The 21502-nt window shown below is 41.2% G+C and overlaps 1 protein-coding gene across 1 annotated transcript in view; it reads right to left on the bottom strand.

Moving 5' to 3' along the window:
- Positions 1-21502, bottom strand: part of MUC4 (mucin 4, cell surface associated) — a gene marked incomplete at its 5' end in the record, with an annotated part of 196339 nt that overhangs the window by 163205 nt on the left and 11632 nt on the right. Inside the window, 3 exons of the mRNA XM_082250869.1 lie at positions 11145-11318; positions 13652-13819; positions 18021-18145. Coding sequence (XP_082106995.1) covers positions 11145-11318; positions 13652-13819; positions 18021-18145 — 467 coding nt within the window. The remainder of the gene's footprint in view (positions 1-11144; positions 11319-13651; positions 13820-18020; positions 18146-21502) is intronic.

Genomic DNA, 21502 nt, shown 5'->3' with positions numbered 1-21502 from the left:
CTCTGGAGCTGGTTTGTCTGGGTATCTCGCATGAAAATTGCGGATTAATCTAGGGGCATGTATTTCAGAGGTGTTTAGCCAGGTGTAGTCTTGGGGCCCATAGTTCTTCCATCTAACCAAGTACTGAAGTCTTCTTCTGTAGATACGAGAATCCAGAATCTCTTTTATCTCGTATTCTTCTCCACCTTCAACTTGTACAGGAGGCGGAGGTGGAATTTTAGGCCTTATTCCTTGGTCAGGAACATGGGGCTTCAGTAGCGACACATGGAAAATGGGATGGATTTTTAGGTCTATTGGCAATGTAAGCTGTACTGCAGCTTTTCCAATAAGTTTTTTGATTGGGAAAGGTCCCAAGAACAGAGGTCCAAGCTTTTTGCTAGGGATCTTCAGTCTTAAATTTTTTGTTGAGAGCCAAACGAGGTCCCCGATAGTGTACTGTGGAGAAAGTCTTCTGCGAAGATCATAGTACTTCTTTTGTTGACTGTGAGCGTGTGCAATGGTAGTATTTAATAAACCCAGAGAATCCTTTATTTGGGTAAGATAGTCTGAGGCTACTGGGTTGTTTGAAGGAAGGATGCGTGGTGGAAGAATAGAGGGATGAAACCCATAGTTCAAGTAGAACGGACTCTGCTTGGTTGTACTGTGGGTTGCGTTGTTGTAGGCAAATTCTGCCAGAGGGAGAAGATCCACCCAATCATCCTGTTGGTAAGAAGTGTAACAACGTAAATACTGCTCGATGCATTGGTTGACTCTTTCAGTCTGTCCGTTGGTCTGCGGATGGTAAGGAGAAGTGAGCTTCCGCTCGATCCGTAGTATGTGACATAGTTCTTGCCAGAACTTAGAAATAAATTGGGATCCACGGTCAGACAGAAGAGTTTTTGGGATACCATGTAATCTAAAGACATGTTTCATCAGGAGTTCTGCCGTTTGTTTGGACGAAGGTAGTCTGCGAATAGCAATGAAATGTGCCATCTTTGTCAGATGGTCCACTGACACCAAGATGGTATTAAATCCTTTGGAAAGAGGCAATTCTACGATGAAGTCCAAGGACAAAACTTCCCATGGAGTTTGGGGTATTGGTAGACTGCATAGTAGACCGGATGGTCTCGTAGTGTCAATTTTGGACCTGGCACAGACATTGCATGAAGAGACGAATTTTTGTATAGATGTTTTCATGTCAGGCCACCAGAATTGCCGGGAAATCAAATTAAGAGTCTTTGTCATACCCATATGTCCTGCCATAGGCACATCATGAGATAATTCCAAGATCTTGGTGCGTAGGGTAGGTGGTATGTAAAGTTTGTCGTTGTAGTAGAGGAAGCCTTCTGCATTAGTATTTAGTTGTGGTGGGGGTGAATCCAAACTTATACCATGCAAAACCTCTTCCTTCAAGGAACGGACAACTCCAATAATGCGTTTGTGAGGTATTATAGGAACGGAAGGGATTTCAAAGTAGTTTTCTTCAGTTAGTCGTGATAGTGCATCCGCCTTTTTGTTCTTATCTGCAGGTGTGTAAGTCACTAGGAAGTTAAACCTTAGAAAGAATAATGACCATCGTACCTGTCGGTGCGAGAGAGTTTTGCTAGTCTGAAGATATTGGAGGTTTTTATGGTCCGTGTATATAATTATTGGTAATTGGGTGCCTTCGAGTAAATGTCGCCAATTCTCCAGAGCCAATTTTATAGCAAGCAGTTCCTTTTCACCCATGGGGTAATTTATCTCGGGACTGCTTAGGGATTTAGAAAAAAAGGCGACTGGATGAAGTGGTGAAGTGTGGGTTGGTCGTTGGGAGAGTATTGCTCCTACTGCCATGTTTGACGCATCTACCTCCAGAATGTATTGGAGGGATGGGTCTGGATGGCGTAATATGGGAGCGGAAGTAAACCTTGTCTTTAACAAGTGAAAAGCTTTATTGGCTTCTTCTGACAATTTGAATGGTTTTTTTATGCTAGTGAGCTGTGTGAGGGGTCTCACAATAGCAGAAAAGTTTTTAATGAACTTCCTGTAGAAATTTGAAAATCCCAGGAATCGCTGTAGCGCCTTGCGTGTGGTTGGTGTAGGCCAATCCTGAATGCAGGATATTTTACTCATGTCCATCTCGATTCCTGTTTTGGATATGATGTAGCCTAGAAAGAGTACCTCATCTTTATGAAACAAGCATTTCTTCAGTTTCACATAAAGGTTATGTGCAAGCAATCTCGATAGTACAAGTCTTACATGTCTTATGTGTTCAGACAGGGATCGTGAATATATAAGTATATCGTCCAGATATACCACAACACAGACATCTAGTAAGTCTTTAAAAATATCGTTTATAAATCGTTGGAAAACTGCAGGGGCGTTGCATAGCCCGAATGGCATCACAAGATATTCGAACAATCCGTATCTGGTTCTGAATGCAGTCTTCCACTCGTCTCCATCACGGATTCGAATGAGATTGTATGCTCCTTTCAGGTCCAATTTTGAAAAATAGGTAGCTCCACGCACCTGCTCAATGAGCTCAGGGATAAGCGGTAGAGGATAGCGATCTTTTATTGTGATAGCATTCAATTTCCTGTAGTCGATGATAGGTCTGAGACTTGAGTCCTTATTGCGAACAAAAAAGAGTCCTGCTGCTGTGGAAGAAGTGGAAGGTCTAATAAAACCTTTTTCCAAGTTCTCATCCAAATAGGTTTTGAGGTGGGAAAGTTCATCCTGTGAAAGAGGATAAACATGACCGAACGGCAATTTGCTATTTGGGAGTAGATCAATGCTATAATCATAGTCTCGATGAGGAGGTAATGCTTGAGCATTTTTCTCAAGAAAAACCTCAGAAAGATCCTGATAACATAGTGGTGCAATCTCATCTGTCACCATAGACAGAATCTTCCCGGAAGACGGGAGGTTACACGTATCCTCGCAATAGCAAGAGAGGAAGGCCAAGGACCGTTCCTTCCAATCTATGGTTGGTTGGTGTGTGTGTAACCAGGGAAGTCCCAACACAATGGGAAAGTGGGGTGAAGATATTAAATCGAAGGTAGTAGTCTCCCTATGAGACTCGTTAATAGTGACTAGAAGTGCTTGTGTCTGATCGGTGATCGGACCAGAGGATAACGGAACACCGGTAATAAGACTTACTGAGACAGGTTTAAGTTTAGAAATAATAGGAATTTTATTTGAAGCAGCAAAACATATATCAATATAATTTCCACAAGATCCTGTGTCAATCATGGCCTTAGTAGTAATCCTGTTCTGGTCCCACTGTAATGTCAAACAAACAAAAATGTAAGGGTTAGTGAATGAAGTTGTCAATCCCCCTAGGAGGACATGTGAACACTCACCCTTCTTTTTGTTGACTAGGGGACAGACATTTATCTTGTGATCCGGGGATGCACAGTACAAGCAGAGATTTTCATATCGTCTTTTGGCTTTTTCCATAGTTGATAGCGGTGGGCGTATGGTTCCTACCTCCATAGGAACGGGGTTAACGGCCGGAATCCGAGAGGAAACGGATAATGGCATTCCCATTTTCTCAGCCTTTCTTTCCCGTAGTCTTCTATCTATGGTAATACTGAGTTGTATTAATGCATCCAGGGTTTTTGGTAGATCCGCTCGGGCGAGCTCGTCCTTAATGGCTTCTGATAGGCCAAGCCTAAATTGGGTTTTCAGAGATGCATCATTCCATTCTGAATCAAGGGTCCATCTCTTGAATTCCGCGACAAAGTCTTCTACAGGCCTCCTTCCTTGTTTCAAGGATCTTAATTGAAGATCGGCAGTACTCTGTCTATTGGGGTCATCATATAGGCTAGTGAGTTCTGCTAGGAACAAGGCATAGGAGTTGAGAAGCTGGTCGTTTTTCTCAAAAAGAGAGTCTGCCCAGGCTCGAGGATCGCCTGTTAGGTAAGAAATAATAGTACAAACCTTAATGTGATCAGTAAGGTAGGTACGAGGTTTTAGCAAAAAAAGTAACTCACATGCGTTTTTAAATTCGCGAAATTTTTTGCGATCGCCTGTAAATACCAAAGGGGGATTTATCTTGGGTTCAGGGGACTGAGCAGAGGTAAGTTGTGTCAGTCTAATTACCTGCTGCGACAGAGCCTGATTGTCTTCTTTTAATTCAGCAAGTGCGTGTATTAACGCAGTTACTTGCTGTTTTAATTGTGTCACCTGAGTGGTTATTTCTGCTGAATCCATTTGTGGGTTCGTTCAATCTGTAACGCTCCTGCGTTTCATGTATGGTGTGGATTTTCAGCTGCAGAAATATTCCACTTCAGTAGTCATGTAAGAGAGATGCTGAGATACCATTCCCAACCTCAATGACTCATCATGTGTGGAAGGTCTTAATTCAGCTAGTAAATACACACACTCAACAAGCTGGTTCCTAGAGTGACTTTATGTATGTAGTAACACAGTGATGAAGATTTAAGAGACAGGTTGAGTGGAGGTGGTAGGTGACAGACACTTGAAGGTAAGACAGTAGCAGATGGATGCAGGTAGGTTTAGCAATCATGTATGGTAGCAGATGACAGAGTAGCAGGTGGACATACAAGAGTGATCAACTCAGTGCAGGAATAAGTAGCAGTAGTCTTAAGAGCTAGCAATCTAGATATGCAGATGTGATAAATAGTCTTTACTATGCAGAGCTAGATAGTGTAAGCTTAGTATAAGTTTATAGAGGGTTCCCCTGCGGGGTACTTAGCACTAATAGCAATACAGCCGAAGGTTGGTTCAGGAGGAGCGGATGATCCGGAAGCGAGATGCAGGGATCAGCGCAGCGAGGTTCCGTCAGCGAGGTATGCTTGCAAGCACGAAAGCTTCAAGCCAAGTTAGCATCCAGGTAAGGGTGTTTGAACGAACACATGTGAGTGAGAACCGGCGATTTAAATAGCCATCTAGTCCGGCGCTGAGTGATGACAGCTTCAGTTTTAAAGGTGTATGCGCACCTTTCCAAAAGAGAATGGTGGGGCACATACACTTGTGAAAAAGAGTAATTTAGGGTACCAAAGGTACCAGAACATTACACATGGAGTCCATCAGGAAAGGAAAGTTACGGTAACTGTTGATAGGAGATTTTCCGTTTTCTTAGTTGCTGTAAGAAAATTTTGTAAATAAGTAAATTTTCTCCTTTACTGAAGTGTGTTGATGAGGCTCACTGATGGGCACTGATAGGCTGCACTAATGGACATTGATGAGGTGGCACTGATGAGGCGCACTGAGGGGCACTGATGAGGCGGCACTAAAAGGCACTGATGTGGAGGCACTAATATGCGTCACTGATGGGCACTGATTGGTGGCACTGATAGGCAGCACTAATGGGTACTGATAGGTGGCACTGATGGGCACTGATAGGTGGCACTTATAGGCAATGATAGGTGGCATTAATGGGCAGCACTGATGGGTGGCACTGGTGGGCAGGCACTGATGGGTACTAAAAAGGCGCACTGATTGGAATCACTGATTGGCACAGACTGGTGTCACTGATGGGTACAGAGTGGCATCAATGATAGGCACTCCTGGGGCTGCATTGTAATCAGGGTACCGATGATCAGTGCTCTGATTACCTATACATGTCTCCCCTGTAAGGAGATGCCGGTGATTGGCTATCCTATCCTCACACTCTGTCAGTGTGAGGCGAGGAGAGCTGATAAATGGCATCTCGTTGTTTACATGTGATCAGCTGTGATTGGCCATGGCCCTTTGCCGAGATCGGGGCTATACTGGGTGCCGTTACTGGACGTCGTCCCAGAACAAGAGTCGCCCGCTCCGCCATCATTTGTCTATACTGCAGGTGGGAGGCGGCTAAACATGTACATGTGTATAAATAGCATATTGGTACACGTGCGCTCTGGTAACAGACATCAACCAAAGAGAACTATGAGTGAAAGGAGAACTCTGAAGGCACACAGTTAGTAGATTGACGTAGTTCATTGACCATACTGTCAGTGAGTCATGCAGAAGTCACTGCTCTAAGCCTCTACTTCTACTAATCCATACAGGTGCTGGTCTAAAGAGCCCGTCCTTGCTCTGTGAAGATATAGAAAAGTAGATGCCACACGGTGTTGATGTTACTCAGCTCATCGGGGCTGAACTGTGCTGATTTTAGGGCTAAATAAAAATAAGTGATGTCATCAGTGTGCAACTCCTGTTCTAGGCCACTGACCCTGTCAGGTCTCAGAAATGTGTCCCAGTTGCATCTCAGTGAGTGAACAAGAACCAGTAGGAAATTTACATTTACGGCTTACTCACAGTATTTGTGCATGGAGAGTGGAGACCCAGAGGCAGCTGTCCCTCCATTTCTGCATCACAGGACTACATAGGGTAAAGGGAATTGGAGTAAGAGGGTGCTTAGCTAAAATTAAGTCCAGGCTTTGGAGGCCAGAGGTAAACCACTAACTTCTCTCATACATTAACAACCTCGATACTGGACGCTTTTACTTCCTTCCTGCCCAAGTCAATTTTCACCTTTCAGCACTCTCACACTTTAAATGACAATTACTCAGTCATGCAACACTGTACCCATATGACATATAGAGCCAAGGAGGGACTGGCTCCTCTGGAGGTATCTTTTTTTTTCCACACAAATAGAGCTTTCTTTTGGTGGTATTTAATCACCACTGGGTTTTTTATTTTTTGCACTATAAACTAAAAAAGACTGAAAAGTTTGAAGAAAAACACGTTTTTCTTAGTGTCTGCTATAACATTTTGCAAATAAGTAATTTTTCTTCCTAAATTTTGACCAACATTTATATTGCTACATTTCTTTTGGTAAAAACAATCCAAATCAGTGTATGTTTTTTGGTCTGAAAGTTAGTCTACAAGCTATGGTACCAATCATTGAAAATTGATCACACCTGATGTAGTGACGGCCTCTCCCATTCCCTTAGGCCCTAACATGCCAGGACAATAGTACAAATACCTCTACAAATTACAATTTTTAGGAAAGTGGACAGTCCAAGGTTTACTAAGACACTAAGAGGCATGGTAAGTTTCCCACAATTATTTGGAAAATAAAGTAAATAATAAAACAATATTTTTCCAAAAAATTGTCATATTAACAAGTTATTTCTCACACATGGCATAGGCATACTTGCAAACATTACAGTGGTGATCGAAAGTTTGGGCACCCCAGGTAAAAGATAGAAGCCAAGGAAAGATGGAAAAATCTCCAAAAGGCATCAAATTACAGATTAGACATTCTTATAATATGTCAACAAAAGTTAGATATTATTTCCATCATTTACACTTTCAAAATAACAGAAAACAAAAAAATGGTGTATGCAAAAGTTTGGGCACCCTGCAGAGTTAATATCTTGTACTGCCCCCTTTGGCAAGTATCACCGCTTGTAAACGTTTTTTGTAGCCAGCCAAGAGTCTTTCAATTCTTGTTTGAGGTATCTTTGCCCATTCTTCCTTACAAAAGTCTTCCAGTTCTTTGAGATTTCTGGGCTGTCTGTCACGTACTGCTCTTTTAAGGTCTATCCATAGATTTTCAATTATGTTGAGGTCAGGAGATTGTGAAGGCCATGGCAAAACCTTCAGTTTACGCCTCTTGATGTAATCCCCCGTGGATTTCGAGGTGTGTTTAGGATCATTATCCATTTGTAAAAGCCATCCTCTCTTTAACTTCTGCTTTTTCACAGATGGCATCAAGTTACGATCGAAAATTTGCTGAAATTTTATTGAATCAATTTTTCCTTCTATTCGTGAGATGTTCCCTGTGCCACTGGCTGCAATACAACCCCAAAGCATGATTGATCCACCCCCATGCTCAACAGTTGGACAGAGGTTCTTTTCATTAAATTCTGTGCCCCTTCTTCTCCAAACGTACCTTTCCTCTTTCCGGCCAAAAAGTTCAATTTTAACCTCATCGGTCCACAGAACTTGTTTCCAAAATGCATCAGGCTTGTCTATATGTTCATTTGCAAAGTTCAAACGCTGATTTTTGTGGTGAGGACGTAGAAGAGGTTTTCTTCTGATGACTCTTCCATGAAGACCATATTTGTACAAGTATCTCTTTATAGTGGAATAGTGTACCACAACTCCAGTGTCTGCCAGATCTTTCTGGAGGGGATCGTGCAGTCAAACATGGGTTTTGAATTGTTTTTATCACAATCCTGCGAGCTGTTCTGTCTGATATTTTTCTTGATCTTCCAGATCTTGCTTTAACTTCCACTGTTCCTGATGAGTGCCATTTCCTAATTACATTCCGAACAGAGGATATTGACATCTGAAAACGCTTTGCTATCTTCTTATAGCCTTCTCCAGCTTTGTGAGCGTCAACTATTTTCAGTTTCAGTTTTCTAGACATCTGCTTAGAAGATCCCATGGTACTGATTGTTGGGGCAAGGTCAGATGAGTTTGGGCATTTAAAACCTTTAAAAATTGACATCACCTGGTCTTCCCAGACGATGATTGAGAACAATCCATGACACTGGCAGGTCTCAGCCTTGCAAAGGGGGCAGTGCATGCTATAAATTCTACAGGGTGCCCAAACTTTTGCAGATGCCATTTTTTTTGTTTTCTGTAATTTTGAAAGCGTCAATGATGGAAATAAAATCTAACTATTGTTAAAATATTATAATAATGTCTAATCTGTAATTTGATGCCTTTTGGAGTTTTTTCTATCTTTCCTTGGCTTCTTTATGCACATTAATACAAATTTGTACCTGGGGTGGCCAAACTTTTCGATCACCGCCGTATATATATATATATATATATATATATATATATTTTTAGCAGAGGCCCTAGAGAATGAAATGGTGGGTTTCACAATTTTATATGTTACACAGTATTTGTGCAACTGTTATCAGAATGCAACTATTGGGGGGGGGGGGGGGGAACATTTAATGAATCTTAAAGTGAATGTAAAGTATAGTTTTTAAAAAAAAAAGAATAACAAACATGTTATACTTACCTCCTCTGTGCAGTTGGTTTTGCACAGGGCAGCCTGGATCCTACTCTTCTCGGGTCCCTCATTGCTGCTCCTGGCCCCTTCCTCCTGTTGAGTGCCCTCACAGGAAGCACCTTGCTATGGGGGTTCCTGAGCTGAGCTGCAGCTCCGTGTGTCTATTCAGACACAGAGCTGCCATTCAGCCCCGCCCCCTCTTTCCCCTGATTGGCTCACTGACTTTGATTGAAAGCTGCGGGAGCCAATGGTGCCATGGTTTTATCTCAGCCAATCAGGAGGGAGAGTCCCAGGATGGCCGAGGGACTTATGGACATCACTAGACAGAGAGGGGGCACAGGTAAGTATTAGGGGGCTGAGGGCGGCTGCTGCACACAGAAAGCTTTTTATCTTAATGCACAGAATGCATTAAGAAAAATCCTTCCTGACTTTACAACTCGTTTAATGCACACAAACACAATATAATACAATTTTTTTTGTTAAATTATAAAATATGGTGTTGCAGTAATGCCTATGCCTCTTTTAGCAACATCCTAGCAATATCCTGGAAGTATTCCTGTTAGGCTTCATGAGATATGTAATTGGCCTAGTCTTAAAGTTAGTGCATTACTCAACTTTACTTAACCACTTGCCGACTGCCGCACAACTATATACGGCGGCAGTCAGCCCCTCGCAGGCAAGGTGACGTAGGGGTACGTCAGCCTGTAAAGCTCCCGCTCGGTCATGGACCCCCCCCCCCCGTGCGTGTGAGCGGCGGACCCGATGTCCGCCGCTCACTCGCGATTGTCGGTTACACCAGGAGAAAGGCAGGCGGCTAATGTAAACAAAGCCGCCTGTCAATCTCCCCTGTGTAACAGCAGAGATCATACGGTCCTGCTATGTAGGACCATAGATCTCTGCTGTTACATGAAAAGCCACATCCAATCACAGTTAGAATCATGCCCCTAGGGACACACTTAACCCCTCCTTCTCAAATAAATTTAACCCCTTCCCTGCCAGTGTCATTTTTACAGTAACAGTGCATATGTATAGCACTGATTACTGTAGTAATGTCACTGGTACCCCCAAAAGTGTCAAATATATCAGTCAAGGGTAGGATCTGTCTGCTGCAATGTCGCAGTCCCGCAAAAAAAATCGCAGATCGCCGCGATTACTCGTTAAAAAAGAAAAAAAAATGACAAAAATCTTTCCCTTAGTTAGTAAACGCAATAACTTTTGCGCAAACCAATCAAAATACGCTTTTTGCGATTTTTTTACCAAACATAGGTAGCAGAAAACAAATTGGCCAAAAATATTAAAACATTTTGATTTTTACATTTTTTTGGGGGGAATTTCATATTAAAAAATAATAAGAAAAATATTGTTATTTTTTTGTTTATAGCGCATGATCAAAAAATCGCACAGGTGATCAAATACCACTAAAAGAAAGCTCTGTTTGTGGGGAAAAATCGACGCCAATTTCATTTGATTACAGCGTTGCAGGACCGCGCAATCGTCCGTTAAAATCACACAGTGCCGAATCACAAAATAGGCCCTGGTCAGGAAGGGGGTAAAATCTTCCGAGGCTTAAGTGGTTAAAACTGTACAGTTTGTTTTTATCTACAGACTTATCTACATCAGCAGTTTTTGGTAAAGGTGAACTAACTCTTTAAGCAGTGGTTACTCAATAATGAAAAGAACCCAAGCCACTGAACCACATATACCGCTCTGTCAATGTGCAGCTGCTATCATAAAAGTGTACCATAAACACTTATTATGAAAAATATATAAAACTGTGGCTCCAAAAATGTCCACGGCTGCAAGATTTCTAGCAAGGTTATGCAAAATACTAATGAACTAAATCTGCGTCACTAGACCACTAATATCTGTTTGTCAATGTACAGCTGCTATAATGTAAAATAACAAATATATAAAACTGTAACAGTGGATACATATTACATCCGAATTTGCAACATCTACCCTATTACTTTGTCATAAATTATTTCCTATAAATAATTAATGCTCTGTTACCAGAAAATATATATAAAGCTGTCTCCATACACTTGGATTTTATCTCAACTATAATCTGTCAGGTCCATAAAAATGTATCAACAATCAAGGGCATAGCTAAACAATATCTTCAGATTATATCCAAGGAGGCAGATCCTCATGGTATAAAGCTGTTGGAAAAATTTTTGTGTCAACATATAAAATCTGAAACAAAATGTGTGGCCATCATAACACATATGAATGGCATGCAAGCATTCTAGTACAATTGTACCTGTGAAGGACTGAAGTAATATTCAGGATATGGTAAAACTTGATGCCAAGTTATCTTTATTGCCCAGAGAGCCTTGAAATCTGAAGGAGTGGAGGGGAAATTCAATTTTATTTGCAATTCCAGTTTAGTTTTAAAATCTGTATTCTGGCTTGGATTGGCCTGGAAGTCATAAATCTGGAAAACATATATACAAATGTTATAAACAACCTCTCAGTGCTTACTGCCAAGGCATTAAACCACTTAGGAAGCAACAATCAGATGAACCAATCAGAGCTACAGAACATTCTTATTAGCATTATGGGGAGTGAGGGTGAATGATATTTACAGTATCTCACAAAAGTGAGTACACCCCTCACATTTTTGTAAATATTTTATTATATCTTTTCATGTGACTGAAGAAATGACACTTTGCTACAATGTAAAGTAGTGAGTGTACAGCTTGTATAACAGTGTACATTTGCTGTCCCCTCAAAATAACTCAACACACAGCCATTAATGTCTAAACCACTGGCAACAAAAGTGAGTACGCCCCTAAGTTAAAATGTTCAAATTGGGCCAAAAGTGTCAATATTTTGTGTGGCCACCATTATTTTCCAGCACTGCCTTAACCCTCTTGGGCATGGAGTTCACCAGAGCTTCACAGGTTTGTACTGGAGTCCTCTTCCACCCCTCTATGACCACATCACTGAGCTGGTGAATGTTAGAGACCTTACACTCCTCCACCTTCCATTTGAGGATCCCCCACAGATGCTCAATAGGGTTTAGGTCTGGAGACAAGCTTGGTCAGTCCATCGACTTTACCCTCAGCTTCTTTAGCAAGGCAGTGGTCATCTTAGAGGTGTTTTTGGGGTCGTTATCTTGTTGGAATATTGCCCTGCGGCCCAGTCTCCGAAGGGAAGGGATCATGCTCTGCTTCAGAATGTCACAGTACATGTTGGCATTCACGGTTCGGCTGTAGCTCCCCAGTTCCGGCATCACTCTTGCAGTCCCAGGCCATGACACTCTCACCACCATGCTTGACTGTAGGCAAGACACTTGTCTTTGTACACCTCACCTGGTTGCCACCACACACGCTTGACACCATCTGAACCAAATAACTTTATCTTGGTTTCACAAGACCACAGGACATGGTTCTAGTAATCCATGTCCTTAGTCTGCTTGTCTGCAGTAAACTGTTTGCAGGCTTTCTTGTGTATCATCTTTATAAGAGGCTTCCTTCTGGGACGATAGCCATGCAATTTGATGCAGTGTGCGGTGTATGGTCTGAGCACTGACAGGCTGACTCCCCCACCCATTCAACCTCTGCAGCAATTCTGGCAGCACTCATATGTCTATTTCCCAAAGACAACCTCTGGATATAACGCTGAGCATGTGCACTCAACTTCTTTGGTCGACCATGGCGAGGACTGTTCTTAGTGGAACCTGTCCTGTTAAACTGCTGTATGGCCTTGGCCTCCATGCTGCAGCTCAGTTTCAGGGTCTTGGCAAACTTCTTACAGCCTAGGCCATCTTTATGTAGAGCAACAGTTTTGTTTTTCAGATCCTCAGAGAGTTCTTTGCCATGAGATGCCATATTGAACTTCCAGTGACCAGTCTGGGAGAGTGAGAGTTATAACACCAAATTTAACACACCTGATCCCCATTCACACCTAAGACCTTGTAACACTTATAAGTCACATGACACTGGGGAGGGAAAATGGATTATTGGGCCCAATTTGCACATTTTCCCTTACTGGAGTGCTCACTTTTGTTGCCAGCGGTTTAAACATTAATATATTTACCATTATAATGTTATACCAGCTGTACACTCACTACATTGTAACAAAGTGTCATTTCTTCACTGTTGTCACATGAAAAGATATAATAAAAATTCTACAAAAATGTAAGAGTGTACTCACTTTTGTGAGATATTGTATATAACTGATCACTGAAAACAGCAATTGGAAAAACAGATGTTTACTAATTATCAAAGAATCATTATTCTTAATCTATCATCTCTAGAATAATGTTTTATTATAATTAAAAAGTCACTATATTTTTAATACATTTCTGCGGAACAGTACTGTCAGCTCATAACAGGGAGGCTTTCTGGTCAGAGATTTAAAGTGTATCTAAAGCCAGCTTATCGTAGACTAGAAAAGAGATGCAACGTAGAACATCTATCATATTGTATTGCTGCCTGTATCCTTACTGGGAATATTCATCCTCTCTATGTGATCTCCTGAACATAGTCACTGAAAGTAAAGAAAAATTAAACATTTTAAATTGTCAAGGGAAGAGGAAGAAAGTGGAATATTTTAATGAGGACTGGTGACAACTTGCTTTAAACACCTGTTGTGTCTACAGGACAGGACAGGAAGTGAACTTAATTCTAGCCAATGAGACACATTTGGCAGAAAAAGTAAAAAAAAACTGGCAAAAAATAGGCAAAATCGGTTTCAATATATCAGGCTGTAATATAATTTTAAATACTATCTTAAGTTTCTTACAGTTTTCATTTGTCTCACCTGGTAGTACAAATCCCCCGTATGGGAGAAGTCAGCATCTGCCCAGAAAACGGCAATCATGGGTGGGGTGGAATAGTCGTTGTTGTAGAAAGTGCTTAATGGGTAAGGCAGTGTGTAAATGGGGTCATAAGAATTCCGACGAAATATGATAACACCATTGTCTGTGAACTGTGCAAAAGATAAAAAAAATAATTTTGATCAGTTTAGGCAGAAGAAGATCTATAAATGAATAGTACATAAGGGTTTATTATGAATTAGTGATTCAAATATTCCACAATTATTTGCAGCCAAGCATTTAAGAATGGGTTACAAGATGGAGTCTCCAATTTTTTCTCAGCCATCGTACAAAATTATTAGTATAATGGTACTCCAAAATACTCATTTTGTTGTTAAATTAGAAAGTGAGGAGAATCTTCATTTCAAAATGGGATGAATATTTACTTAAACTATCCAATCATATAATCAGATATTCAAAATGAACAGGAATTTGTTTTTCACATGATTAAAGTAAATTGTCGCAGTTTTTTTGAGTGAAGATTGAAGATTGTCAACTTCTTTGGTACATTAACATGAATATGTCTAACACAACAATGAAAATTGCTTTTTAGTAGAATGGGAAAAGGTTCTGGTGAGCAACGATTTTCAGGTGGAGGTGAGTTGTGAAAAGAGGAGTGGCTTCTTCTTTGAGCTCAAGAACCACTGTGACGCTATTTTATTGGTTCTTTCATTGGGCAAAGATTGCTGTACCAGTTCTTTAGGTCGATTATAGGTGAGTTCAGCCTCTCACAGAATGAATGCAGTTCTTCCGATACTTTCAGCAGAGTTGATCAACCTAGGGGACCTGCTGATAAACAGAAAGGGAATTTCCATCTGTATAGTATTCCCCTTTCTCTGAGGAAATCAAGCAGGGGGCGCAGGTCTTTGCATTGTTGTAATATTATCTGAGATAAGCCCTGGAAAAGTTTAATTTCTATACCTTGGTATTGAATGTGACCTCTAGCAATTGCTCTGCATAAGATGTCTTCTTTTAGCTGGAAATTACCAATATGACAAACCACATCTCTCGGGGGTTCATTGTCTCTTCTGCTGGGTCTTAGGGATCTGTGGTATCTTTCCATTTCAATTGGTACCTCTGGAGGCCTTCCCAAGAGGTTATTGAAAATAGCATGTAAACCTGGTGTATATGCTCTAGGTTCCACATTTTCAGATAGACCCCTCACTCTTAGGTTGTGTCTGCACCCTCTGTTATCTAGGTCTTCTAGATGGCACCGCATATCACGTAATTGGGAGTCAGCTATTTATTTTGTGTCTCTTATCTCTTGGTCATGGCGTGTGGTGATCTCTTCAACCTCCTCTTGTCTGGACACTACTCCTTGGAAGTCAAGGCGCAGTTCTGCTATGGCCGCTGAAAGTGTTTCTTTAATATCTGCAGCAACTGAACAAAGGTCTTTTAGGCTAAGGGTGTTTGTTACCTTCTCCGGCAGTTCTCTGGCTTGAGTGCCTGACGCTGTGCTCACTCTTCTAGGGGGGCTCAGGCTAGCATGCCTCGGGGAGGCCCTTGCAGCCACCGCCATGTCCCGTGAATGAGAGCGGAAAAGATCCAGTATATTGCACCCAAGTTGGGAATTAGAACCTCAAGGCGAGGTTTTCGTGTCGTTTTTGCCCATGATGCTGAAGTATATCCCCCCCTGCAGCTGAACAATGGACCACGTAGTGCAGGAGGAATGAAGTCAAGCGTCGATCTTCCTCAATGTCCAGACCACGCCCCCCCCCCCACCCAGTAAAGAATCTAACTCTATCTCTAGAAAAATAGTTGTAGTTCTACTCTAAAGCTAAATGTATGGCATTGTTTACCACAAGTAAAGGTATTGTAGCTATTTATTTTTTTAACCACTTTAGCCCCAGCCACTGTGCTGCTACTGCGGCACAGTGGCTCGTTCCCGTCCAGCGACGTAGACCTACGTCGCTGGACTCCTCCCCCTGTAGGCGGCGCTCGCGCGCCGCCGGAGGTGCGCTCCCACTGTTTTCATTCACAGCGGGAGTCGGGCCAGGGGAGGAGCGGCGGCGATCGCCGCTGCTCTGCCTCGATCGTCGGGGAATCGAGTGAGGAGATCCGCCCGCCTGTGTAAACAGAGCGGGTGGATCTCCTAAGTGACAGGGACTGACTGATCGGAGTGTTCAGCATAGCTGAACATCCGATCTGTCCTTCTGTCACTCAGTCACCTCCCCCCCCCACACGTCAGTAAGCACCAGGCATACATTAACCCCTCCCTCTCCAATAAAATTAACCCCTTCCCTGCCAGTGTCATTTTTACAGTAACCGTGCATATATATAGCACTGATTACTGCAGTAATGTCACTGGTACCCCCAAAAGTGTCAAAAATGTCAGTCAAGGGTCCGATCTGTCCGCCGCAATGTCGCAGTCCCGCAAAAAAAATCACAGATCACCGCCATTACTCGTTAAAAAAAAAAACACCAAAAATGACAGAAATCTTTCCCTTAGTTAGTAAACGCAATAACTTTTGCGCAAACCAATCAAAATACGCTTATTGCGATTTTTTTTACCAAACATAGGTAGCAGAAAACAAATTGGCCAAAAATTTTAAAAAAATTTGATTTTTACATTTTTTGGGGGGGGGGGAATTTCATATAAAAAAATGTTAAAAATATTGTTATTTTTTCAAAATAAACGCTCTTTTTTTGTTTATAGCGCAAAAATTAAACATCGCACAGGTGATCAAATACCACAAAAAGAAAGCTCTGTTTGTGGGAAAAAAAGGACGTAAATTTCGTTTGGGTACAGCGTCACACGACCGCGCAATTGTTAGTTAAAGTCGCACAGCGCCGAATCGCAAAAAGTGGCCTGGACGGAAGACAGCAAAATCCTCCGGTGGTAAAGTGGTTAAACAATATTGTCATGTACCTTATGAAAATCATTCAGTTTATTCATTTTTCCCATGGTTTTAACCTAAAAAATCATGGACTGTTAACCAAGAATTTATTACAGCATTTGCATATTGAATACGTTTTAAACTTAAAGAAGAAATAAACTCTCACTTTTTAATTTTTAGCTCTGCCACCCACCCCCATTCTCACCTAGGCCAGAATTATGTGTTCCTGGCCCTGCAGCATCATCAATTATGCAGTATTTTTCTCACTTTAGTGAAAGATTTCTTACATCTGATGAAATTTACAATTTTAGTTAGTCCAATGCTATGTCTGAGCAGCAAGAAACCCACAAAATAATGTGCAAGCTAATGATAAATGTGTCTTGCACATCCCTAGTGATTTCTCTTCTGTGTGCCTTTGCATTCAAGATTCTGCTTTCTACTGTTCTAATGATAAGCTGAGTATTTACCGCATCCAGCATTGCTTTAAATTTTTTCGCTCTGCTTCCTGATTTCTTTTTAGAGTAAAAGTACTTAAAACGACAGTGTTCTTTGTATATATCCTCTTTATTATTTATGTGCAGGACCAAGCATTTAATAATATTTTAGTGTTGTTAGATAAATATGGCATATTGCTTAATATATTTGCATATTCTAGCCAGCATATAGAGCTTGAGGTTCCTTTTCTCATGTTCCCAGGCTAATCCTAACTACTGTAGTGAAAATGTGTGTTGGTAGGGCTCAGTAGCTGGAGGCCAGCTACTAAGAACAGCTGAATTATTGAAAAAAGTGACTCATAATAACCTCTCCTACTATATAATTCTCTATAAAAACTTTTAACGCTGTGTGACACTAATGAAATGTGTTTATGTATACCATAAAGATCTATTTGAACAGTAAGCTAAAGAAAACTATTTGAACATTAGTTTAAAAAACTCTTAAAAGTAATATATATTAAAGATTGCTTAATAGCATTATAGTTTTCCCTTAGCTTTTTCATTTTGTTTTTCTTCATTGTCTGCAAGTGTGTGTGTAGTGAGGTTGTCTTTTGCATTTTCAATAGTGCAATCATATGTTTTTTTCAGCTGTCAAAGATGTTCATGTGAACAGGGGCTGTATCTCACACACACACATCCACCCATGGACATGCAGTGGTGACCAATGTACTAGATATAGATGTATAGATATAGCCTCATGTGTGGTCACTGACATTACCAAAGAGCTGCTCGTTATATTCCACATACAGTATGTAATGCTACAGATTGTCAGAGACTGTGGACATACAGCAAGAGATGGTCAGAGATGGGAACATTTTATATGAGACTGCTAGAAATCACTGCCCAAACTGATTTTTAAAAAAATGCTCCCATGTTTGTTCTACCTAAAAAACCCTTAGTAATCACACTTGATATCCTTTATATTGCCAGAATTGTAAGCCTGTCCCTGATGTTATAACAGTAGTTAAAAATGCATGACTTACATATAATGAGCTGTAAAAAGAGCCACCAAAAGGAAATCCCATTGGGACATTGATTATAGGAGAGTTAAAATCCTTGTTGCGCCGGGTTACTCTGTACCCACCAAAATATTCAAACAGTCTGTCCTCTAAAAAGTTAAAAAAAAAAAAAAAGTCATTTATTTAGGTTACAAATGATACATACTATGTAATAACTATGCTCCACTTTTCCCTAGCTTTATTGTCCACATGGAACTGTAACATCTGCATAAATTAGGGAGATGTTCAGACTAAAGCTGTGATTCTGCCCGCAATTTCAAAATGCCCAGGTGTGAATGACAAATTGTACAATGCACAGTTCAGATGCCATTCATGTGAATGGCATCTAAAAATGCGGTGTAGTTCTGCCGCAATGGTTGCACAATAAATCGCCCTTCAATCATCGCAAACATCATCATGGGAAGCTTGTCCCCCCAAAAAAGTTCAGGAGCTTCTTTTGGGCGACATGCTTCAAGAGATGCGATTTGCTGGGATTGCAGCGTGGTCTATCGCGTCACAATCGTGGCAGAACCGCACCATGTTTTTAGGGGCCATTCATATGAATGGCATCTGAAATGTGCATTGTGCGATTTGTCATTCACACCTGGGCATTTTGAAATCGCTGCCAGAATCGTGGCGATTCTGCCCGCAATTCAAAACACCCACGTATGAATTTAGCCTAAGACATATCCTTCTTTTCACCGTCGATATGTGGTCACAGTATACAGTGGGTACGGAAAGTATTCAGACCCCCTTAAATTTTTCACTCTTTGTTATATTGCAGCCATTTGCTAAAATCATTTAGGTTCATTCTTCTTCCTCATGAATGTACACACAGCTCCCCATATTGACAGAAAAACACAGAATTGTTGACATTGTTGCAGATTTATTAAAAAAGAAAAACTGAAATATCACATGGTCCTAAGTATTCAGACCCTTTGCTCAGTATTTAGTAGAAGCCCCCTTTTGATCTAATACAGCCAGGAGTCTTTTTGGGAAAGATGCAACAAGTCTTTCACACCTGGATTTGGGGATCCTCTGCCATTCCTCCTTGCAGATCCTCTCCAGTTCTGTCAGGTTGGATGGTAAACGTTGGTGGACAGCCATTTTTAGGTCTCTCCAGAGATGCTCATTAGGGTTTAAGTCAGGGCTCTGGCTGGGCCATTCAAGAACAGTCACGAAGTTGTTGTGAAGCCACTCCTTCATTATTTTAGCTGTGTGCTTAGGGTCATTGTCTTGTTAGAAGGTAAACCTTCGGCCCATTCTGAGGTCCAGAGCACTCTGGAGAAGGTTTTTGTCCAGGATATCCCTGTACTTGGCCGCATTCATCTTTCCCTCGATTCCAACCAGTCGTCCTGTCCCTGCAGCTGAAAAACACCCCCACAGCATGATGCTGCCACCACCATGCTTCACTGTTGGGACTGTATTGGACAGGTGATGAGCAGTGCCTGGTTTTCTCCACACATACCGCTTAGAATTAAGGTCAAAAAGTTCTATTTTGGTCTCATCAAACCAGAGAATCTTATTTCTCACCATCTTGGAGTCCTTCAGGTGTTTTTTTTAGCAAACTCCATGCGGGCTTGCATGTGTCTAACACTGAGGAGAGGCTTCCGTCGGGCCACTCTGCCATAAAGCCCCGACTGGTGGAGGGCTGCAGTGATGGTTGACTTTCTACAACTTTCTCCCATCTCCTGACTGCATCTCTGGAGCTCAGCCACAGTGATCTTTGGTTTCTTCTTTACCTTTCTAACCAAGGCTCTTCTCCCCCGATAGCTCAGTTTGGCCGGACGGCCAGCTCTAGGAAGGGTTCTGGTCGTCCCAAACGTCTTCCATTTGAGGATTATGGAGGCCACTGTGCTCTTAGGAACCTTAAGTGCAGCAGAAATCTTTTTGTAACCTTGGCCAGATCTGTGCCTTGCCACAATTCTGTCTCTGAGCTCTTCAGGCAGTTCCTTTGACCTCATGATTCTCATTTGCTCTGACATGCATTGTGATCTGGAAGGTCTTATATAGACAGGTGTGTGGCTTTCCTAATCAAGTCCAATCAGTATAATCAAACACAGCTGGACTAAAATGAAGGTGTAGAACCATCTCAAGGATGATCAGAAGAAATGGAAAGCACCTGAGTTAAATATATGAGTGTCACAGCAAAGGGTCTGAATACTTAGGGCCATGTGATATTTCAGTTTTTCTTTTTTAATAAATCTGCAACAATGTCAACAATTCTGTGTTTTTCTATCAGTATGGGGTGCTATGTGTACATTCATGAGGAAGAAGAATGAACCTAAATGATTTTAGCAAATGGCTGCAATATAACAAAGAGTGAAAAAGTTAAGGGGGTCTGAATACTTTCCGTACCCACTGTATATGCACATGTTCAGAAGGTAAAGGAATGATGTTTGCAGCCTTGGCTTAGTGATAAAACCAATGACCTCGCGCTTGTGGTAAAAAATAAATAAATTGATTCGTGTAAGCTGCCTGCTGCAGTGAAAAAAGTGCTAGTGCTTTTTAGATATGGGTTGACGGAGTTTGCAGCGCTGTTTAAATACCTGTGCTAAATCCTAAATAAATAAATAAATAAAGATACATCAATGTGTGCAAAAATGTGCAAACAATTCTGGACTGTGCAAAGATTATGTGTATAATTTAAAGTTGAAAATAAAGTGCATCAAAAAATGTCCATAAAATAAGTCCTTTTTAATCACAAAAAAGTGCTTGGTGCTTGTTCCGTGCTTGCTTGAGGGGTTACCCCCTATGTGATTGTACTTACCACAATGTGGTCAAAACAGAAGCTAGCCATTGGTCGAGCGGATTGCCACGTCATTTCCGGCCGGTGAGGCGCACGCTGCGGAAGCAGCTGACCACCGAGCCTAGTTCTATTATGCCCATGATTTTAACATGTTTGTGAGTATTCCCTTTACTTTATTGAATAAACGTTATGTTTAAAACGATCTTCACCATATGAAGCTTCTTTTTTACGAGGAAACTCGGGAATACCACACTTATTGAAAGGATCTACTCCGGCATTAATACAACAAGTCCATAAGGAGTCCAAGGATAACAGGATCTTTATTCCATGCCTCTGTTTTGACCACATTGTGGTAAGTACAATCACATAGGGGGGTAACCCCTCAAGCAAGCACGGAACAAGCACCAAGCACTTTTTTGTGATAAAAAGGACTTATTTTATGGACATTTTTTGATGCACTTTATTATCAACTTTAAATTATACACATAATCTTTGCACAGTTCAGAATTGTTTGCACATTTTTGCACACATTGATGTATCTTTATTTATTTATTTATTTAGGATTTAGCACAGGTATTTAAGCAGTGCTGCAAACTCCAGCCTTGGCTTAGTACTTAGTAATATTTTGGTTTAGCAAAGCTAATAATGGTAAAAAAAATGTGCAAACACATCTGAAAATGAAAGTCATTTGCAGGGTCTGCAGCTCCAGGCAATGGCC

This window comes from Pelophylax lessonae (genome assembly GCF_965119305.1).
Source record: "Pelophylax lessonae genome assembly, chromosome: 3".
Lineage (NCBI taxonomy): Eukaryota > Metazoa > Chordata > Amphibia > Anura > Ranidae > Pelophylax > Pelophylax lessonae.
This window is presented reverse-complemented; position numbering and strand designations above follow the sequence as displayed.